The sequence below is a fragment of the Pholcus phalangioides genome, unplaced genomic scaffold (assembly GCF_987345545.1).
Source record: "Pholcus phalangioides strain wild (caught in Gottingen) unplaced genomic scaffold, Ppha-v1.0 ptg000016l_1, whole genome shotgun sequence".
Lineage (NCBI taxonomy): Eukaryota > Metazoa > Arthropoda > Arachnida > Araneae > Pholcidae > Pholcus > Pholcus phalangioides.
Window position 1 is genome coordinate 5,940,798 of NW_028301609.1, and position 22,391 is coordinate 5,963,188.

Sequence of the window (22,391 nt, forward strand, 5' to 3'; positions counted from 1 at the left end):
TACTCTAATAGATTTGGAACGTTCATTGGTGGCATTAATTTCTTTAATGGCCAATCTCATGATTAATGCTAATCTCAGTGTCCCGTCAGACTCAACGAAATATAGCGTACCATTCATTTTCTATTAAAAAAAAAAAAAAATCACAAACACAGAAAAAATGAAATCGTTAAAAAAATATACAATAACACCCTAAAAACAACTTTAGAAAAAAATTTTCAAGGAGGAATTAAAAATTTAAAAAAAATGAGGACGTACAGTGTGTGCCAAATATAAATAAGTGTGAGCCGAAGAGATTTTGGTTTTTACATTTTTTCTCCATTTTTTTTCACCTTTTTCAGGAAAAAAAAAAATTTACCATCCACCGAACGAAAAGCGAGAGGAAAAAAAAAAGAAAATGGCAGTAATCGAGCTTTTTTTTTCTTTCTTTTTCGTGTGTTTATACATAAAAAATGTAAAAACGAGTTATAATATATAAAAAAAAAACCACGTTCTTCTTACACATTAATTAATTCCCTGGCTCAGAATGTAATTTTTAAATGTAAATTTTTTTTTTTCTTCATTTATCTATACAAATTGTTTATAAACAAACAAAAGAAACAAAATAATTCCCTCAACCATAAACAACAACAAGAAACTTCTTTTTCTTCTGTCAAACAGAGCATGATGGTTATTCAGGATGATCCATGTCCCGTTTTACGTTTATAAGGAAGAAAAAAAAAAAAATCGACAATAATAATAATAATAATAATAATAACCAAACCTCGAATTTGTCTCTCGAAAAATCTCAATTTTTTTCCCCCAATGTTTTTCTCTCTTCTCTCTATATCACATTTATTGCTGTTTTAAATAAATTCTAAGTCTTCAAAGAAACAAAAAAAAAAAAGACAAATTATATGATGATGCGTCCACTCGTACAAACAATATTAAACAGAATTTCTCACTCTCTTCTTATTTTTACGTATCCTCCAATTGAGACGATGGTTATTCGTGTGTGTTGTTTTTCCCCCTCTCTTCATTTTTTCACCGTTTCCATGGTCCGTATATCTTCGAGCTTCTTTGAACGAGATCGTTTTGTCAACGGGAGAGAGAGAGATATCATATATATTATATTATAAATGTAAGAAACATCGAACTTTTCTCCAAGCTTTAGGGATGCTTCAATCCGAGACAGACACTGGGTTCGTTCACCGGTCGTTTTTTTTTTCTGTAATATTTTTCCGTGTTTTGTTTTCTCATATATATAATATATACACATGCACACGCACACCACACGCACACGCACAGCCTGCAATCTCATTGCTTAATATAACACAGCTCTCACGTACTCGTTATTATATACCATCACCTTCGTCGGGGGGTATTTTTTTTCCCCCCCCCAATTTTTTTATACTCGTACCGTACTCGAGTATCAAATTATAATGTGTGTTTCTTCGTCTCCGTGGGTGTCTCTTCCCGCACCACCGTGTCAAAAATGGCTCAGAATGTCTAGTTTTTACCGGTATTTCCAGCATGAAGAGTGTGACTGTGGTGAATATAGTGTTTTGTAGGAGGATCGAAATAAAAAAAAGAAAAGGAGAGGAAAATGCTTTTTTTTTCTCATCTTTTTTTTTTCTCTCTCTCTCTCTCTTCGCCGAGTGTGTGTGTGTGTAAATAATATGATCGATCAGACGTCAATGCTGAAGAGTTCCTTGTGAAGAGCAGGGAATTCGAGGTGAGGTGACGACCGCCGGAATTTAGCCAGGGCTTCCATGTGCAGCATGCTCAAGTCGCGTAAACTCGACAGTTTAGCCATGAGGATGTCGAAGGCCCTGATGTCACCCTTGTACGGCAGTTTGTGGGTTTGGTCCAGTTCACTTTTCAGAGCCTTTATTATGGCCTGGTTTAATCTTTGTACTTCGAGCACACCTTTGAGTCCTGGACGATCTGTTGTTCGTTATTTTTTTTTTTTTCCAAAATAAAAGAATGGTACGTATATTAGTATACAGAAATAATTTTCCATCATATAGATTCAAATTTATTCATCTAAGACCAAATAAAGATTCACATTCATACAGGGAAGTGCGCAGGATCGACCTTTGGAGGGGGGCACAAAAAGCTTTATAAGGGGGAGGCACTAAAATTTATTTCCCGAGAAATTTTTCAATTACCAACCTTTAAGAAAGCATTCAAATTAGCATAAGTTGGTTAATATAGCATATAAAGGGTATTTTATTTCGATATTTTAATTTTTTTTTCACCGAAATATTAAATTTTCCTCCAAATTTTTGATCGGCTTGGGGGGGGGGCGAATTCCCGGTGCCCTCCCCCCCATCCTGCGTACGTCTCTGCATTCATATGTGCGTGCAAAATGTTAATCTCAAATTTGAATACAGTAAACCCTCTCCTTTGCAGACACCAAAAAATTTTGTCCGTAAAAGAAGGGTGATCGTTAATGAAGGGGTTTGAAATGCGTATTTTTATTATAAAGGGGAAATTATTATTTGGACGTAAAAAAGGAGTGATCGTGTCCGTTAAGAGGGGTTTTACTGTATATTGCAAAAGGGCAAATAAACAATCAGGCAGACAGGACAAAGGAGGAAAAAGCCATAAAAACGTCCCTAGATACAATAAAAGACCAAAGATTCAAGTGCAAGACCAAATCGAAAGAGAAAAACTTTTACCACACATATGTGGAATGAGTAATGCATGAGAAATCCACATCGAACACTAACGTGACATGCATATGGCATGCCTTGTATTCTGTCCCCGCACCTCAATTTTATCGAGAATACCTGTGATGCTTTCGTTAGGTTCAGGGTCGTAGCTAGGATTTACGTCGGGGAAGCAAACATCAATTGTCCCCCCTCCACTTTGCAAAATGCGATAGTTGTAGCTATTTTTTGCATTAAGCTTTGGAGTAGACAAAAAAATTCTACTTAAATTCTTAAAATTGTCCGCTCTCTTGATACTGTCAGCTTTAGAGCCGGGGGGGGGGGGGGAGGCACAAAGACCACATCTCGCCATACGTCGATATCTGCCATTGCCCTCACGGACAGGGTTCAATACTGTCACCGGGACACGTGTACCTTCTTTGCACTTCTTTAATTATAGTCGTAGGAATGCGTATTTGTAGCCACACTCTAGAATGACCAGCAGAGTGTGCAGTGTATTGTCTTGTGGGATAAAAGTAGAAGTTTTTCCCGTCCTGAGCTTCTGAACCGCGTTGTGGAGCCACCAAAGCAATGTGCATGACACTAAAGCAATGCAGAGCGTTTATGGAAGTTGGGCCAACTTTCCACCAAGATTGCGAGATCTGTTGCCATTCATGAGAAACGTTTTCTGTAATGAATTTCATCATGGTCTCTTGATGGAGATTTCATCATGGTCTCATCATGAGCCTCTTTTGCTTTCTATAACCATACATTTTTCTCTCGACCGCAATCTGTACCATTTTGTTTTCATATAGATACAGAGGTTCTCTAGTTTTTCAAACCGAGCACAACTCAGGTCTATCGCCATGGGCAATTTACTACCTCATGAGTTGTGTTGGAAGTGAGAGTGTGTGTACTTAACAGGCTGAGTGCCTTTTTTAGTATTGTGTCTGTTTTTCTAGTGCTGCCATCTATATTTCAGAAGTGAGGTGTAATGACTGAATATTTGTGCCGTTGTAGGCCTGTTGCTCTTTGTGGCGAGACTTTTTAACGCAGAAATCGGCTCTCTCACATTCGCGCCTTGAAGTTGGCAACCACAGGTAAACCAACTTCAGCCGGCCACTACTATCGGGACTGGGAGTCCCCTTGTCTTTTAACTTCCAATTAGAAAGTTGTTGCCCTGTATCTCCTCAGGCCGACAGGTTTCCACAGGTTTCCATAAACACATCCATGTTTCTAATTGTAATATTCACTGGGATATTTGAATTTACGAAAAGAACAGCGAAAGCTAATGGTTTTACATCAACGCTTCTACCTCATTTATGCTGTCCTTTCATAACTTTTCTCCGATTTTTGAATTCGAATATATCAGCGAATATATAGCACCTAGAGGCTTGGAACTTTTCCTGTTGGCCTCAGGAGATACAGGAAAACAACTTTTTACAGTAGAGCAACGATTATCAGAATACCGATCAACCGAAACATCGGATAACCGAAAGCGTTCCAATCGACAAATTCAAAATTTCGCGCGCCCTGCAGAAGTTCCGTTAGGGGCCGATAGTCTCATCTCTGAAGCAAAAAAATAAAATTTTCGACATCTTTTCCTAAACTGTAGGCCTACTTTAATGGGGGCCATTTTGAACTTGTCGAACTAGGCTGGTGAGTTCTCCGTGATTTTTGTAAGACGTGTGATACAAAATATACAGCGTTTTACGTTTAACACATCACTGTTTCTTTGTTTCACATTGCTCCTATGACACTGGTACAATTTTTTCTCCATGGATAATCGATGCCCTACCGCAGCGGTTCTCAACCGATGCTCCGTGGGGCCCTTGGGGGGATGCGTGTGAATTCTCCAGGGGTTCCGCGGCCGCTGGAGGAAAATAAATAAATAAAAAAAAAACCGCAGTAAAAAACCAGTACGGGGCTCCGCCATAGAAATTTTCTCCAAAAAAGGGGCTCCGCGAGTCAAAAAAAGGTGTAGAACCACTGCTCTACTGTAATTGGAATTTAGAGGACGTGGGGGGGGGGGCAGTATAAAAATTTAGATTTTTTTTTTATTTTGTTAAAAACTGTATTTTCACTCTCAAAACGAGTACAGTGTAATTTTTGAACGCCTTTTTAGCATTTTTTAAACTGGAACTATATCTCTTCTACAGACGGTTGATGAGATAGAGGCCGCATTAGCACTTACAGGACACCCTTTATGAAAATAAAAAATATTAAATTTTAATCGAGGGAGGTTGAAAGACAAGAATATACTCTATTGTATGACTACATACCTGGCGAAAGCAGTACCAACGCTGAATACAACGCAAGCTCAGAGTCCGACAGCTTCATTTCAGCTATGCTTTTAGCCGTCTCGAACGTGTTGCTCACCACTTTCATTTCCGAAGTGTCTGAAATGAATAAGCGAAAGGAATCTTCAGTAGAACGAATATCACTAGCGACACGACGCATAACAATTACGGAATCTCAAATCAACAGACTTGAATTTTAAGGTTTTATGATTCGCGGGGAGAGGATTCCGATAACGTATCCGTGAGAATAAATTAATAGGATGCGTTCTAGCTTCTATTGTCCACGACTAACTAGACCAGTAAGCGTTCCTAGATCAGGGGCTCTTGACCTGTGGGTAGCGACCCAAACTTGGGTCACAAGGTCTAACCGAGATGGGTCGTTCAAATCTGTTAACACCCAGGGTCTGTTGTGCTATGGGTCACGACCCAAGCTTAATTTACCAGGTCTTCCAAGAAGGGTCGCATAGATCCATTTACAGCCAGGGATTCTTGGGCTATGGGTAACGACCCAAACTTTGGTCGTATGGGTTTCTGACATGGGTCACAAGGTCTAACCAAGATGGGTCGTTGAAATCTGTTAACACCCCGGGTACTGTTGTGCTCTTTTTTTTTCTCCAAACCGAGCACAACTCAGGTCTATTGCCATAGGCAATTTACTACCTAGTGAGTTGTGCCGGAAGTGCGTGTACCTAATAGTCTGAGTGCGTATCTAGTGTTGTGTATGATTTTTCAGTGCTGCCATCTATATCTCAGAAGTGAAGTGAGCGATGTGTAGTGACTGAATATTTGTACTGTTTGTAGGACTGTTGCTCTCTGTGGCGAGACTTTTTGACGGGGAGATCGGTTCGCATTTGCGCATTGAAGTTGGGAACCACAGAAAACCAACTTCAGCCGACCACCACTGTGGTGACGGTGGGGCTCGAACCCGGGTCCCCGCGATGTGAGTCCGTCATTATGACCACTCGACCACCACAGCGGCAAGGTACTGTTGTGCTATGGGTCACGACCCAAACTGGATTTACCAGGTCTTCCAAGAAGGGTCATACATATCCATTTACAGCCAGGGATTCTTGAGCTATGGGTCACGACCCAAACTTTGGTCGTATGGGTTTCTGACATGGGTCGTATGTGATCCAAACTTGGGTCACATGGTCTAACCGAGATGGGTCGTTCAAATCTGTTAACACCCAGGGTCTGTTGTGCTATGGGTCACGATCCAAACTTGATTCAGACCAGGTCTCCCAAGAAAAATAGCACAGATTCATTTACAGCTAGGGATTCTTGGGCTATATGGGTCACGATTATTCACAATTTCAGCCAGCGGGGCCTCTTATGCAAAGACCCTTCCCCACTTGATTCGTAGGGGGGGGGGGTCTTCCGAGAAGGGTCGTACAAATCCGTTTACAGCCAGGGGTTCTTGAGCTATGGGTCACTACAAATGTTTGTTTCGCAGGGCTTCTGAGATGGGTCATGAAAATCCACTTACAGCCCAGGGATTCCTGAGCTATGGGTAATGACCCTAACTTGGTTCCCAGGGGCTATTGAGATGGGCCGTACGAATTCACTTACAATTTTCTGTTATACATTTTCACTAATTTCGAAAAACAAACAGTCCCGTGGGTCGGCAAGCTGATCTTTTTGTTGATTTTGGATCTAGGCTGAAAATGGTTAAGAACCCCTGGCCTATAAGACGCTTCTCGTATTTTAATCTAGTTGCTCTTTTCAATCATAGAGGGAGAAAAAAAATTAAACCAAGTCATACAACGTTATTTTGTTTTTACAGTTCACGATAGATTCTAAGATAACAAAAAGTCAAACAAAAAAGACGAAGAAACTGTCATCAAAACACAAGTGACAAGTTTAGAAATAGGAAATCATGTGGAAATAGGTGTTTGCAATGACAACATTACCAAGAAATCCGGATATTCGAACGAAATCGAAGAGAATTTCGACAGCTGCTTCCTCGAAAATACAGTGAGGGTGACAGAGGATAGAGGTTATATATGTCTTCGGGAGTATCTACGAAAGGCTTGACGTTTTGGGGAGAGAAGTGAATTCTAACATTTATATCTAGAGCTTTATACTGCCCAAATATGCATAGAATAGATGGTATCCCATAAATTCGTAAATAGTTTGAAAATTCATAGAAATTGAAGGAACGGGTAAATTTTAAAAAATGCGGTTTGTGAAAAAATTATTCCCGCACAAGGGGTTTTTTTTCCCTCCATGGCACAGAAAAAATAGTTCAGGTTTTTGACGGTAGAGGGCACTAAACACCACATGATTCCATTCTCTCGAACCTCCCTTCAATCTCTTCTGTATCCGAAACGTTCGTAAAGCTTCAGCCGGGATTAATGGCTGAGGTAAAACAACTTCACCAATTAGTGCTTTATCCACCAATATCAACAACGATGTCGTCAACTGGCGCTGACATAAGGATTATCATAATAAGAACCTTATGTAAGCGCCAGTAACCGGAAAATTCAGAAGTGAGCTGTCAACCTCACAACCTGCATTTCGTAGCACTCTGATCTGCCTCATATTTCCAGTGATTTGCTTTCGCGCAGCGCTCTCTATCGACAAAAATCGTAACTATTTTTTCGTGAGAACAAATTTTTCACAAACGCATTCAAACATACTGAATTCTTTTAATTTTTTAAATCAATTTTTTTTAACTATTTACGATTTTCTGGGGAACCCTGCATATACAGTAGCTTCGGGAAGTTCTTCATTTCTCTTGGGTCATTAACAAAAGAAAACAAAACGGAATAACACAGTCGAAGTTGATTAATTCGAAGTCCAAAGTCACTTAAGTCCCGCAGAAGAATATGAACGTGGTGCATGTGTGGTCTAATAGCCCAAAGTCACGGGCGAAAAGTTTGAATTATCCAGTTAATCTATGATTAATCCTGGATCTCCAAAATTACTACGAATTGTATCTAAATCACAACACTCACATAGGAAGATAATCAATTATTGAAACTTTACCATCAGCTACGGAGCAATTTTTCCCAAATTTTAATAATTTATAATAATAATAATAATAATTGATCTTTGCTCTGCTACACCATTCACTGTTCTGGAATCAGCATCACTACAGAATTTCTTGAAAACGTTCAAAGCCTGATTTACGGAAACAGTTCATATTATCATGCGGTATGAAACCGTGTTTCCGAAATTTTTATTTTCATTCTTTCGCTATTAAGGAAACATACTTTCATTAACGTATTACAATCTAAGCATTCCGATACTTTCCGTACTCTTAATAATGACAAAAAAAATTAGATTTTGATTGTTACACCTTGATCTATAGGTTGAAAAACGTAAGTGGTACACAGTCTCGATGCACTTCTCCAGCTGAACAATGTTAAAATAATGGGCGTTAAATTATATAAAAAAAGAGCAGAGGAAGAACAGAATTTTTTTTTCAGACTTATATTAGTCTTCAGAAATTTGTTGTTCACTCAATGATGAATGCACACACACACTTAGAATAATTGTATATCATTACCTGGGGTGCTGAAAGCATCGGCAGGTATCATGGTTTCTCCGTACATCACATACCCGGTGATAGGATCCAAATACCTGCTCATTCTGAGGACGCTCAGTTCGAAGCTCCCTGGAAAATTTTTATATTTAGATCAAGAGTGAATGCATGATACACCCAGAGCAGACGTCAAACACTTTCAAACACACACATGAATGAATATTGTTATGATAATATCGTTTTTCGGATAGATTTCAAATACATGTATATGTAAGGATATTTCGTCACGAAAAAAAGAGAGAGAGGCTTTGCCCATTCTTTTCGTCTTGATTTCAAAATGCTCCCATCAGCTAATATCTGCATTTCGAGTTGGGCCAAACAGTTTATTTTTCCTGCAAATACGGCCCAGGAAACCCACTCACTGGTTACTCAATGGACACCCATTGCATACAAAGACACTCGAAGGTAAATTTCAGTGCTGTTCATCGCACCGCTGTAATTCTGCATGATAAATGGAAGACATCAGCTTTAACTGGGAATCGATCCTGAAACATCTGCATAACCAAAGGTTAGCGCATAGTTTCTCCAACTTTTTAAATCACCCATTTGTTCAGAAATATTTCCCTCTCATTGCCCCAAACTCAGGCAAACCCATAGCATCCTATGATATACCCATAGCTTCTGTCTCCCCCGGACCATTCAATCGCCCCCAGGGGGCGATACTGCCCACTTTGGAAAACACTGGGTTAGTGTGTTAAAACCAAGAGTCCGTCTCTCCCATCTGGATAAACTCTGTATGATCGGATATATTTGTAATTTCTACGTTATCATTCTAACATGAACTCAACTTCAGGTATCCTGTAAAACTTGAAGAGAAATACTATGAAATCCCTCCCTGAAGGGTCAGCTCCCTATAAAGTCAATTTTTTCTGGTTCGAATTTTCTCCCTATGCATTTATTCTTCTCTATCAAGGGGGCCACAAATTCGAAGGGCCATTTTTCTTTGGAGCGAAGGGTGGCTCTCTTAAAAAGGTTCAACTCGATATCATATTTTGAAAGAGAATGAAAATTATCTTTACCGGCTTTGAGTAACACGATCTGGTCATCCTGAGATAGTTTCATGAACCCTGGTACCATCTTCGCAAATTCTATGATTTGCTGTATGACGTTGGTCAGTTTCTGAGCACAATCCAACCAGAGCTGCTCGTGATCCTGAGAAGTATTAAAAAAATAATAGAAACATTATTTATATGGTTTGAAGTTATTGTTCTAAGTCCATCATATATTGCTGTATAATGAAATTATATATATTTTTTAACCCCTTAACGATCAGGGACAAGATATCTCGACCCTATGTTAATGGAAGAGAAATACACACATTCGCGCTCCTTCCTTTTTTTTCGATGACTCCAGAAACGAAAATTGTCCTTTTTTGTCCTTAAATTCGGCACATTATACAGGGTGTTGCGATGACGTGACGACAAACGTTACGTATCAAGGAGAACATATATTGCCATGTAACAGAGATTTCAACCTTTTCGAGTCGCGAGCACTGAGTGTACCCATCATCAAAAGAAGAGCACCCCCCTTACGGCAAGTTCGTTATACAAATGGATGAAATCAGGATGATTTCAGTCTTTGAATGCAATTCGTACAAGATGTTCAATTGGAACGTTGATCAAGTGCTCGCGAGTGCGAAATCGAACATGAGTATCGAGCACTCTAGCTGCTTCAGGGAGCACCATGGTGGTCGCGAGCAACGGGTTGAAGATGCCTGCCATATAACATAGTATCGCAAACACTGTTTAGTCGGTGGAGAAATCTCTCTCTCGCAAAAATACTTATGAAGGTTGTGACGTAGAGTAAGACAAAAACGCCAATAATAAGTAGAAAAAATTTTCATTTGACAGCATGATTACAACACAGCCTGTGGGTGAACAAAATAAAGTACAATAATAAGTGCAAAAACCATTTGCACAGCTTGTGCAGCACAGTTCAGTCAGAAAGTACACGAAGAGTAATGATTACAAGAGGTGTTCAAAGTTGCGGCCGCGAAGGTCATTGCACAGCCGACAGCGAGCGACGGAGTAGCTAATGTCGAACGCGCTCAAAGATACCGGGTGGTCTGCAACTTCATCAAGTATTTTTGCGATTTTCACCGACTAAATGTTCTATGGCAATTTTTGTTCCTCTTGATGCTAAATATCACCCCCCTCTGAGTTTGTCTCTACTTCAAAGCAGCACCCTGTATTTTTTCCCTAATCTCCCACACTACGGTTTGACGAGTGAAAAAAAAAAAAATATGGATGGTATTACTTCGGTGACCATACGTCCCGTATTTCCGGGAACACTCCCGGTCTTTGGCAAAAGTGTTCCCGTTTTTTACGCGAAGCCTACTTGAATTTTTATTCTTTATTGAAGTCAAAGATTAAAATTATTTTTTAACTCATAAAGTATGTTATGATAATTACAACTGTAAATCTAAGAATATTAATCTCCCACATTTGTCTTGGTGAACGTCGTATCTCGTGGAATTCCTTTTAAAATACTGCAATATGCAGTAATGCTTCATTTCCCGCCATATTGTTTCCCCCCCCCCCCGTAATTTCAGCAATATTTGACTACTTTGTTCATTTTTGGCGACAATTTTGGCGATAATTTGCGATGTCCCGTATTTTCCCGCATGTGGAATCCCAATTTCTGGTATTTTTCTCGAGGAAATATGGTCAGCCTAGCTATTACGCACAATGTGAAAAAGTAGCTGGGAGAGGAGGAGAGAGAGAGGACCCCCCCCCCCCAGCTCCTAAGAAATCATTTTTTTCTTCACTGAAATTTTTTTCCCTCCATTCTTATGTATTAAATAATACCAATGACAATAAATTCAACTACAGATCGTCCAAATTTGTTCTGAAACTTCTACGCGAAAGGGGGGTCGAGAATAGAAATCATTCAGATTTATAGCGACATACAGTCGTGTAAATGTAGAGCGTCACATGAATGAAAAATTATGGGAAAAAGAGAAACAGTTAAATTGGAAACATGTCACACGTGTACAAAACAAAAGGAGGACATCGCGTACCATGCTCTTATAACATAGAATAGCAGCAACGTCGTGTGGCTTCCTGATGACTTCCGCTATTTGTTCCGTTGTGTACAGACACGTCCTAACGTGTGCTTCTGTGAGCGTCTTCGTCAAGAGGTCTGCAAGCGAAAAAGAAAAAGTTTTAATATGAATTCAAACACAAATACAAATGGAAAAACAGGCAAAATTCCCAACGAGGTGGGCGAAGAAAAAAAAAGGTATGCCGTAAAAATATGGATGTCAAATACATCTAAAATACAGCAAAGATTTGAGTATTGTTCAAAATACAGCAGGATTTTATCAGCAACTCAAAAAATAAGAGCAATTATTACGAAAGGAAACGAATAATTATCAACAAGGCCCGGATGTTATTGACCTAAAAAATCCCGAAAAATGGCCCGAAAACGCAAAAAAATGCCTTAAAAACCTAAAAGAAAAATTCCCCAAATTTGACAAAAAAAATGCTATCAAAATAGCAAAACAAATTTTTTTTGAAACTGAACCGGTCATTGTATTGACTGGAGGTAAAAGGAAAAAAAAAAAATCGTATAATTATCTATGGGGTCATTCAAGTATTACGTCAGCATCGAGGTGGGGGGAAGGTTGTGTTTCGGATTTGCTGACTTTTGATGACAAAGGGGGGGGGGATGAAGGTTGCTTACGTCATCAACCACCCCCTTTTTGAAGATATGAAATATTCTAAGCTGCTGACGAAATTTTGCTGACGGGGGGAGGGGGGGGGGGCCAGTGTTTTGCTGACTTTTGTTGGCGGGGGGTGAAGGGGGTCAAAAATGACTAAAAATCTGCTTACGTAATACTTGAATGGCCCCTATTGGAAAATCATATTTATTTGCGCATTAGATTTCATCAAAAAAATTACCAGTGGAATTTTTTAACACGTTCCCATAAAGGTATCAAAATTTTTTGTACAGACAGTAGGTGCACTTTTTCTCCTACCAACCCCCCTCCCCCATTATTTTTTCCAAATTTCATGATAGCGAATTGGCCTACACACTCCCCACTTTCGATAACTGCCTTTATCCAAAGCATCAATGAGCTCCATACTTTTCTGCAAGGACTGAATGGTGGAAACCAGAATGCTGAAGATTGATCTCATGTACGTCATCAGTTCTTCAATATTCCCAATGCAAAACAAAGCTCACGAAATCTTAATGCATTGAGCATTCTTACGGATCAAAATCATTCAACATGAATTTTCAGATTTCAAAATTCCCCCGCGTGGTGCATGGAAGTTCTACACTATGTTCCCCTTTTACATAATGAAAATTTCTCGCTCTCAATATCCCATATAACAGGGTAGTGGCCAACTTCTTTCTGTTCGCGGGCCAACATAAGGGTCAGCTACAGCGTCGCGGGCCGCATCAGTGGAGCAACTTGGATGTATAAGCCACTCCATTATTAATTGATTTAATTTGTTAGTTTTTAAATTAATTTCGTCACTAGAAATAAGAAGTTTGCAAGCAGGTTATTAATCAAGAAATCTGCTGTTGGAACCGATAGTTCAAATAATGACCACAAATTTAGTTTTTTCTCGGTACTTTTACCATGTCGCGGGCCACACAAAATCACTTCACGGGCCATCTGTTGGCCACCCATGCCATATAGGATCAGAATTTCTTGAATTCATTTTCATCTATTGTTTGGTTAAGTGTGGCCAGAGCTCTTCGAATTCTTACTAAATTCTAAATTTACTTGGAATTGATTCTAAACTCTGTCATCTATAAAAGAAAATACGCGTTTTAAAAAAAAATTATGAAAAACAAATGGTTTTTTTTGTTTAAAAAAACTTTAGTGTGCTTTTTATTTAGTTTGATTATGAAAAATGCAAAAAAAAATGCAAATGTCATCAACAACCGGGCAATGATTATGATAATATACGATACTTTGCCCATAAAAAAAATATGGTTGTCCCATCTGAGTTTCTCGATTCATCCAATTATGAACCATCTATATATATAGGTATATATAGATGGCAGTAGCCAACCGATGTAGCTTTATGAAATGATGTAGAAGTAAGTATAGTTGAAACACATTTGCCTTCGTAGGTAAGGTAGCCATGTTTGTTGATGACAAAACGATTTTTTTAAAATAAAAACCATTTTTAAATATTTGTACAATATTTCGATAAGTTTTTATTCAGAATTGTTTGAAATTTTATGTTAAAAAAGGATGTTTTCTTATGTGTGTGTGTGCGGAACTTTTTTTTTAAACTCTACAACATACTTTTTTTAATTAGTTCTCTTTAGTTATTAATTATTAGTACGTTTAAATAATGGTTATATCATGAAAGAAGGGAGTTTGAAATTTCTAGCTTAAAAAAACTGTTGAGATATATATATACAGTCTAAGTATTTAAAAAAAAAATCACATAAAAAGTGCCAAAAAACCTCAGTCCACAGGGACAAACATAGTCGAAATAGCTCAGACCCGAAAGTGTTAACATTGTTCTTATGTAAACTCATTTGGGGGATTAGAGAAGCTTTCTTTAAAACGAGACTTTCGCTATAACGGTAATCGTTGAAATGGGAATCGACTGTATTTAAATTCTTACAGATATATCTTGCATGTGCAAGACTATAACTGCGCCCCCCCCCCTCAAATGGATTTTTGTAAAACACTGAAATTGAAAATTTCTAGACTTCCTTTCAAGTAGTGGTGGAAAAAAAACCCAGTGAGACGGAGGAGATAATATTTTTTTAAGATTCAGAGAAAACAGAGAGAGAGAGCATCAGTATAAACATTTGTAAGGCGTTTTGACAGTGGCGTATTTTGGGAAAGAGACGCTCTCACCGAGGTGTGCTCCGTTGGCCATCGTCGTCTGAGGCACCACAGTAATGAGAAGGCTATTCGTGTCGATCGGCTCGAGCTGCTGCGTCGCGTCGAACGTTGTGCTGTCCACGAAATCTGTGTTGAGGTCGAACTGTAACGCTTGCGGTGTGTACGCGTTGTAACCGTTCGATGAGAAATTGCTCAGATCTCCGTTATAACTGTAACTGAAAACATAAAAATTTCAAATTATATAAACACGGATTTTTTTTTTCTTTCTTTCTGAATTTATATATATATAGAGAGATGATTCTCGATTTTTTTTTACGGATTTGTGAGGAAATCGCTGTGAAAAGTTTGGCTAAAGAAAAAAAAATCAACTTACGTGTTGTTGACGTATGACATGTGCTGATTGGATGATGAAGAGGACGGCTGTTGCTGATGATCGAATACCGAACTGTCTGGCGAAGTCTCCGTTGGCTGAGGAGTCGGTTGCTGAGATGGAGTTGTTGTTGCCTGCGGACGGACTAGTTGTGCTCGATGAAAACGAACCTCATCCTCGACCTTCTCTCGTTGCTTCTTAGACATTCGGCCAAACTTTACGGCTGTTAGCGTAAACGATAACGATTATATCCTCGTGACGATAGCCAATGAAAAATGAAACAGCTGCATTCATTCATTAGCATTAATTACGGAAACGTCAAACATACTGACAGAAGGGTCAGTTGTGAAGGAAGGATAACCTCACAATGAATCCATGCTGCCTCCCCCTGAAAGTTTGCGCTATCTTTGAAATTTTATTGTCCAGAAGGGAGCGCGCTGCAAATCAGCCTACTGCAGCAGTTTTTAAAAGTTGCTCTCTGGGCTCCAAAAGGGTCTTAAACAGATTCCTAAAGGGTCCCCGGGAAGTGTATCAAGATAAAGTAGAAATTACAATGAAAATATAGGAAGACTTTTTTGGTTTATAGTCCAAGGTGGTTCTTCTGGTGTTTTACCAGGTGGCTGACCCTAAGGTAATTGTTAATGAAAAGCACTAATCGATAGTACCTGAATGAGCTATGAAATGATCAATCCAAAAGAGCTTTTTTTCGCACTACTGTACATTCCTGCGTAAAACCCATGAATTTTAGGCATTAAAAAAAATTACATAAATAATTAAAAAATTCCGTAATTTCTTAGTGCAGATGTACCATAAATTCGTAAATAGTTACAAAAATTCACAAAATGGAAAGAATTGTACAGGGTGATCCAAAAGTCGCAAGACTTTTGAAAACTCTATAATTTTTAAATATGTACAATAGAAAGATGCGGTTTTCACAGATATGCTTAGGAACGCCTAGGATTTTATTTTTCATAATATAAGAAAATCAGAACAGTTACAATTTCGTTCAACAGATGGCACTGCGATTTAACTAATAAAGCTTTTATCGCAAAGATAGCAAGCATGTCTACAAGATGTGTCGATCGAACTTTTGAACAGAAACGTTTCTCACAGCAAAATCTGGGGAAAAAAAATCTAAGAAACATCCTTGTTGCTTATCTTTTTTTTTTTTTTTTTTTTTTTTTTTTTTTTTTTTTTTTTTTTTTTTTTTTTTTTTTTTTTTAACATTGTATTGACATCATATGGCATCCACTGATGCTACATTGCGCTTTCGAATTGCATCCGTATGTTGTTATTGTACATATTGATCTTATTTATCCTTTCTGTTTGTACTACGCTGTATTGCAAATTTGAATCGTATATGTTTGTTGTTGTTACTTACGTTTGTAAGCCTCGTGACATACTCTGTGGGACACGAGGAGTTGTTTCTGAAGGACCCAAATAAATAAAAAAAAACCATCCTTGTGCAGATGTTACGCAATGAACTCATCTGCCTATGAAATGCATGTTAAGTACTTTTTGATATTACACAATAGTGTCATCTGTTGGAAAAAACGTAACTATTCCGATTTTTTTATTATTATGAAAAATAAAATCTTAAGCATTTCTATAAGCATATCTGTGAAAACCGCATGTTTCTAATATACACATATCTAAAAAGTTACTAAGTTTCAAAAGTCTTGTGACTTTTGGATCACCCTGTACATCTAATGTGGTTTGCGAAAAGTTATTCTCACGAAGGGAAATTTTTTTGCTACAATCTCTAATGTGTCCGTAAAGCTTCAGTCGGTGATACGTGGCTGAGGTAAAACACTTCACCAATAGTGCATTATCCTCCAATGTCAACATCGAAATGAAAACTAGCACTAGTAACAGGAAAATCTAGAATCGTACACTCTGTATTTTACAGGACTCTGATTTGCATATTTCCAGCGATTTGCTTTCACGCAAATCACGCAAATCACTCTATTAGTTAGTTGCTCTATCGGCAACTAACTACTTAACTTTTTCTAATACAAGTATTTGAATAATTAATTCGTAGAATTTGATTTTTTCGAAATTTACAGATGGCGTTTTGATTAGGGAAATTAAACTTTTTGTTCTTTTACAAAAACGTGACGACCAACCCCCTTCTATTCATAAATATTTCAGTATTGATGAATGAAGATTGAATTTGACGTTCTAAAAAAAAATTATTACACATTATCCGTGGGGGTGGGGTTTTTAGGCAACACAACATCAGCTACTCTCCCCCCCCCTTATGACAAAAAAAAAATGTTCCTTCATAATATAGTAAATATTTCTCGTGATGATGATGCTCTGAATTCAGAAATCTGTAATTTACCCTCTTGGATTGACATTAAAACTTATTTCTCTAAACATACACTCACTACACCACTGACACGCAAGCACAAACTTGTCTCCTCCTTCATATGCCAGTCCCAGGCAATTTGTAGGCCGTAAGACAGCCTGCAAAGGCTAGGAACCGAAGAAAACGTTCAAGTGTGGTCTGGTTGGACGTTTCTAAACGGTACTAAAAAATTCGAACTTCGTTCACATCAATAATGAAATCTTTATGAACAGAACGGGGGTTGCCCGGTATGCAAGAGGGCCTGGGTTCGAGTCCCGGCGGAGACGAGATGACTTTTCTTTCCAAGTTCACCTCAGCATAATATACAGAAAATAAAATGTTTCCTAGAAGAGGGGTTGTTCGTCACGTTTTCGTAAAAGAAAAAAAAAAAAAAGGTTTATTTTCCTATTGTGTTATCTGTAAATTTTCAAAAAATTAAATTTTACAAATTAGTTTTTCAAACATTTGCATTAGAAAAAAAAGTTCACGTTATTGTCGATTGAGGGCGCTTAACTCACACAAGCACTTCACGTCTACACCCATACGCACAATCTTGTCTATAACCCCCCTCATAGCCATCCAGGGCAGTCTGTAAGCAGCCAGGCAGTCTCCTCGGGCTAGGCAGTGGCGAGAAAAATAAAATTCGGTCGGACGTTTTAAAACAGAACCATGGGCGGAGATAGGAAGAGGGGCGTGGGGGGCATTGCCCCTCCCCACCCCCAGCATCAAAGGTGAAATTGACTAATCTAATGTACATATGCATATATGGATTGACATCATCATCATCGTGCCCCCCACAGAAATAATGACCGTGCCCCCCAGACTTCCAAGTCTATCTTCGCCTATGAACAGAACTAACATGTTTCTCTCGAAAACACGATCCATCTCACAAAATGCAAATAATACATATAAATGCTTTTGATGATCAACATAAATACAGAGATTAACGAAGTATTGAGAACAGCCGAACTCACCATCTCTTGACATGCCAAGAGCAAGACACTTCTGGAGCCTACAATACTGGCATCTATTCCTATTCACTCGGTCGACCACACAGTTCTTTTGCCTCGGACACTGGTAGTTGACGACACTCGACTGGCTTCTCCTAAAAAAACCCTGCAAGAATAAAACAATATATGTTTTATGCGTGATTTCATTTTTTTTTTTCCTTCTTCTACATAAGAATTATACAGTATTGAATTTTCCAATTTCTTGGGCTGATCATTTTCCGCTGAATATTAGCATCACGATCGCTGGAACTGAATGCCTCAGTTCCAGCGACGGCGTACTTCCAGCATTTTATCGGAATCAATCAGCCCTTTTTTTCCGTCGGCTAGTTATTCGTATCTAAGAATTTACGGAATTTTGATTCCGTAACGTTTTTTCTGTGGTTTACAGATTTTTATCTTAGTCGGAATCGTTACATTGTGGTGCTGCGATCTAGCGGCGAAACTTTGAACAAAACGCGGGAGGGCAAAGAAAACGATAACAAAACCGAAGTGAACAAAAAAAATCTGGTTTTTTTTTTCCCCTATGGGAAGGAACGGGGGTGTCATTCAGTTGAATCCCGTTTTAACGAATACCGTTATAGCAAAAATCTCGTTTTAACGAACACTTTTTCCAATCTCCCAAATAAGTTTACACAGGAAGAATGCTAGGTAACCTGGATTTGATTTATAATAAAGTTTCGTTATAACGAACTGATTCCTCCGGTCTCTTGGAGTTCGTTGTAACGGGATTCAACTGTATTACGTCAACATCGATGGGGGGGGGGGGTTGCGGATATGCTGCTGACTTTTGATGACGGGAAGGCATTTGAATGATGCTTACGTCATCAAGCAACATTTATAAAAACATGAAATATTCTTGATGACACTTTTACTGGGTGTACCAAAAAGCCTTTCCCTAGTTTATGAGAACCTGAAATCCCTGACTGACACCCCCCTCCCCTTATTGATAAGTCCTCTGTAGAGCTACTTTAGTAATGCCTAAATGTTTTGCGGATCCTCAGAGTGATCTGGAAATGTGCCCGGTCCACTTAATTGCTCTAATATGGGGATCGCGGGCCGTGTGAGTGCTCCAGAAATGTGTCGCATGCCGCTTAAGTGCTCTGGAACTGTGCAACGGATATCTTGAGTGATATGGGAATGGGCCGTGGATAACTTGAGTAATGTAGAACCGCACTGGTAGGCCGCTCAAATGCTCTAAAACTGTACCACATGTCACTTAATGAAACACTAAATGTACCACGGACCACTTAAATACTCTGGAATTGTGCGACAGGTCACTTAAATACTACGGAATTGTGCCACGCGTCACTTAAACGATCTATATAAATGTGCTGCCCCTTAGTTCATTTTCACAAAATTTGTTTTGATGTATCGGGCCACATTAGATAACCCCAAGGAGCCATGGGTTGAGCACATGTGGCTTGCAGGGTGGGTTGCAATGAATTGCTTAAAGACAAGTTTTGAGTTCTTTGCATTAAAATAGCATTCAAATTAATAGAAATTGGTTACAATAATTATATATAAAAAGTATTTTCTCCTGATATTTTAACTTTTTTTAAATACCCCACCCCCCGTGTACGTCTCTGATCCCGTTATGAGTTAGGATGTTGGGGGGGGGGGACAGAGCTGACGCAGGAATATTCGAATTTTAAAAAAATCGGAGAAAAGTTGGGAAAGGACAGCATAAATGAGGGAAAGAAGCGTTGTCCTTAAGTTCTTGCTGTTCTTTCGCAACTTTTCTCCGATTTTTCGATTCCGAATATCTCAGCGAATACTGCATTTGGAATGGTTTTTGTTGGCCTCGGGGGGGGGGGGAAGGCCATATAAAAATTTAGATTTCTCATTTTGGTACACACTGTATTTTCACTCAGAAAACTGGTACAGGATAATTTTCGACCACCTTTTGAGCATTTTTTTAAATTGGAATCATAGGGGCCATTCAAGTATTAGGTCAGCATCGATGGGGAGAAGGGGTTTCCGATTTGCTGTCTTTTGATGACAAGGGGGAGAGGAGGGGTTTGGATGATGCTTACGTCATCAACCACCCTTTATGAAGATATAAAATATTCTTAATGATATCTTACTCGGTTTCGAGTAAATCTTTCGCTAGTTAGTGGGCACCTGAACTAGCACTCTCCCTAATGATAAATCCCTTAGAGGGCCACTTCAGCGATCTCTAAATGTTTCACGGATACTTCAAGTGCTCAGGAAATATGTCCGGGCCACTTAAGCGGTATGGAAATGTTTCCGGGCCGCTTAAGTGCTCTGGAACTGTGCAAAGTATCACTCAAGTGATCCGTAAATCGGATCACTTAAGTAATCTGGGAATGTTCCGCGGGTAACTTGAGAAGTGTAGAACCACACTGGGAGGCCGCTTAAGTGTTCTGGAATTGTGCCACGGGTCATTTAAGCGATCTGTAAATGTGCCACGGATCGTTTAAGTGTTCTGGAACTGTGTCGCGGGTTATTTCAGTGATCTGAAAATGTGCCACGGGCCACTTGAATGCTCTGGAATTGTGTCACGGGCCATTTAAGCAATCTGTAAATGTGCCGCTTAGTTCATTTTTTTATAAAAATTGGGTTCGGGGAGGTTGGAAGCCACATCAGATAACCTTCAGGACCACATTTAGTCCGCGGGTCAAGGGTTTACCATATAATGGCTTAAAGGGGTGGGTCGCAATGAATTTTTTAAAGAGAAATTTCGAGTTCTTACCCTTCAAATAGCATTGAAATTAACAGAAATCGGTTATAATAACATATAAAGGTATTTTCTTTCGAAATTTCAATTTAAAAATAAATGTTTTTTACATTAAAAAATATTTTTTTGTCTGGGTGGGAGGCGCACGAGCCCCCTATGACTCCCGTTTCTGATCCCACCAATATGTGTTAGGAGGTAGGGGGCAGTGCTGACAAGGAGAGGGGGGTCAAAAATGGCTAAAACTTTGCTGACGTAATAATGTAACGGCCCAATACCTCTACGACGGACGGTTGACGACATAAAGGCCGCATTAGCATTTACGGGACACCCTGTATATAAGTATATACATAAATGTTTTTCCTCTTCACATTGTACTTTTTTTTAAAGGAAAAACTCATCACGTGATGATCATGTTTACCTCTCGGATGACCAATTCTCTCCATTTTTTGCGCATGCATGTAAATTTCTTTTGTTAAATGAATAAATAATTTTTGAGTAAAGTTGGCGAACACCCGCCAAAAATAAATATAAATTTCAAAAATAATTCACGGACCTGCTGGCGGCTAAGACACAGAAATAAAGAACCAATGCACATCCAATACGTGATTAAGAATTGAATCTATTAAACAAGATACTTAAATTCGACTTGAACTATTATCATTAAACGATATCAACATACCTTGCAACCCTCGCAAGTTATAACACCGTAATGCACACCAGAGGATTTATCACCACAAACTTTGCAGGGTATAATTTCGATTTGAGCTGAAAGAAACAGAAAAACGAATATAAATATGTATAAAATAATCTCCGTGAAAAGAGAGAATTTATTGACAATTAAATAACACCGAAATAATAATTCAACTTGAAAATGCGTGGCATAAAAACAACAATTTTTTTTTCTTGACGTGTGTTATATCCGAGCTGGACTTTTGATTCAAAGTCACCTTGAATTTGATTAGCGATTCATATAAGAAATTACAATTTCATCTTCTTTATCCTCGATTTTTGAAGGCGAATCCACATTAATATATCACTTTTTTTTTTTTCGGATTCACTCACAAATGCATCTGAATCTCTCACTGGGGAGGACAGAAAGAAACATCACAACCAGTTTTCTGTCTCGGAAATGGGCAGCTTTCCAAGAAAAAAAGCTTGAAAATAAAATATATATATATATGCATTATAATTTCTTGAAAGAAAAAGAAATGATGAATTTTCGGTTGATGAAAATTCTACATAGACCTCTGTCCCGGAGGGGTTGAAAAAAAAGAAAAGATTGATAATTGACAATTTCTCCATCATCGACCATTACTCGTCCCTCGGTTTTTTTTTTAAGACAAACTTAATTATATTGTCGTGGAATCACTTTGTTTAACAACTAGCAACAATACCCGGCGCTGCCCGTGTTTCCTCGCTTTCCTTCGCGAACCACTGTGAAGGAATGAACTCGTCTGAAACGCATTGTTCGAGAATCACTGGAACCCCAAAGTAAACGTCCCGGAAGTCATTGTTCTGGCAAAAGAACCATTGTTGCCCGACAGTTTTTCGCCCACTTCGGGCATTTGTCCTGATGAAATTCTAAATTAGGCTATCGTTCAAGTCGGGTCCTGTTTCGTAAAAATGCGAAACTTGCCATTATACAAAACAGGTCACAGGTGACTC

At 38.7% G+C, this 22,391-nt stretch overlaps 1 protein-coding gene across 1 annotated transcript in view; it reads right to left on the reverse strand.

Moving 5' to 3' along the window:
- Positions 1–429: 429 nt before the first annotated feature.
- Positions 430–22,391, reverse strand: part of Hr3 (nuclear hormone receptor 3 ROR-beta) — a 122,361-nt gene continuing 100,399 nt past the window's right edge. The window contains exons 2-10 of the mRNA XM_089245882.1: positions 21,406–21,491; positions 17,993–18,134; positions 14,672–14,891; positions 14,311–14,513; positions 11,497–11,618; positions 9,497–9,629; positions 8,442–8,549; positions 4,913–5,029; positions 430–1,923 (exon numbers count right to left, since the gene is read on the reverse strand). Coding sequence (XP_089102008.1) covers positions 1,664–1,923; positions 4,913–5,029; positions 8,442–8,549; positions 9,497–9,629; positions 11,497–11,618; positions 14,311–14,513; positions 14,672–14,891; positions 17,993–18,134; positions 21,406–21,491 — 1,391 coding nt within the window. The 3' untranslated portion in view covers positions 430–1,663. The remainder of the gene's footprint in view (positions 1,924–4,912; positions 5,030–8,441; positions 8,550–9,496; positions 9,630–11,496; positions 11,619–14,310; positions 14,514–14,671; positions 14,892–17,992; positions 18,135–21,405; positions 21,492–22,391) is intronic.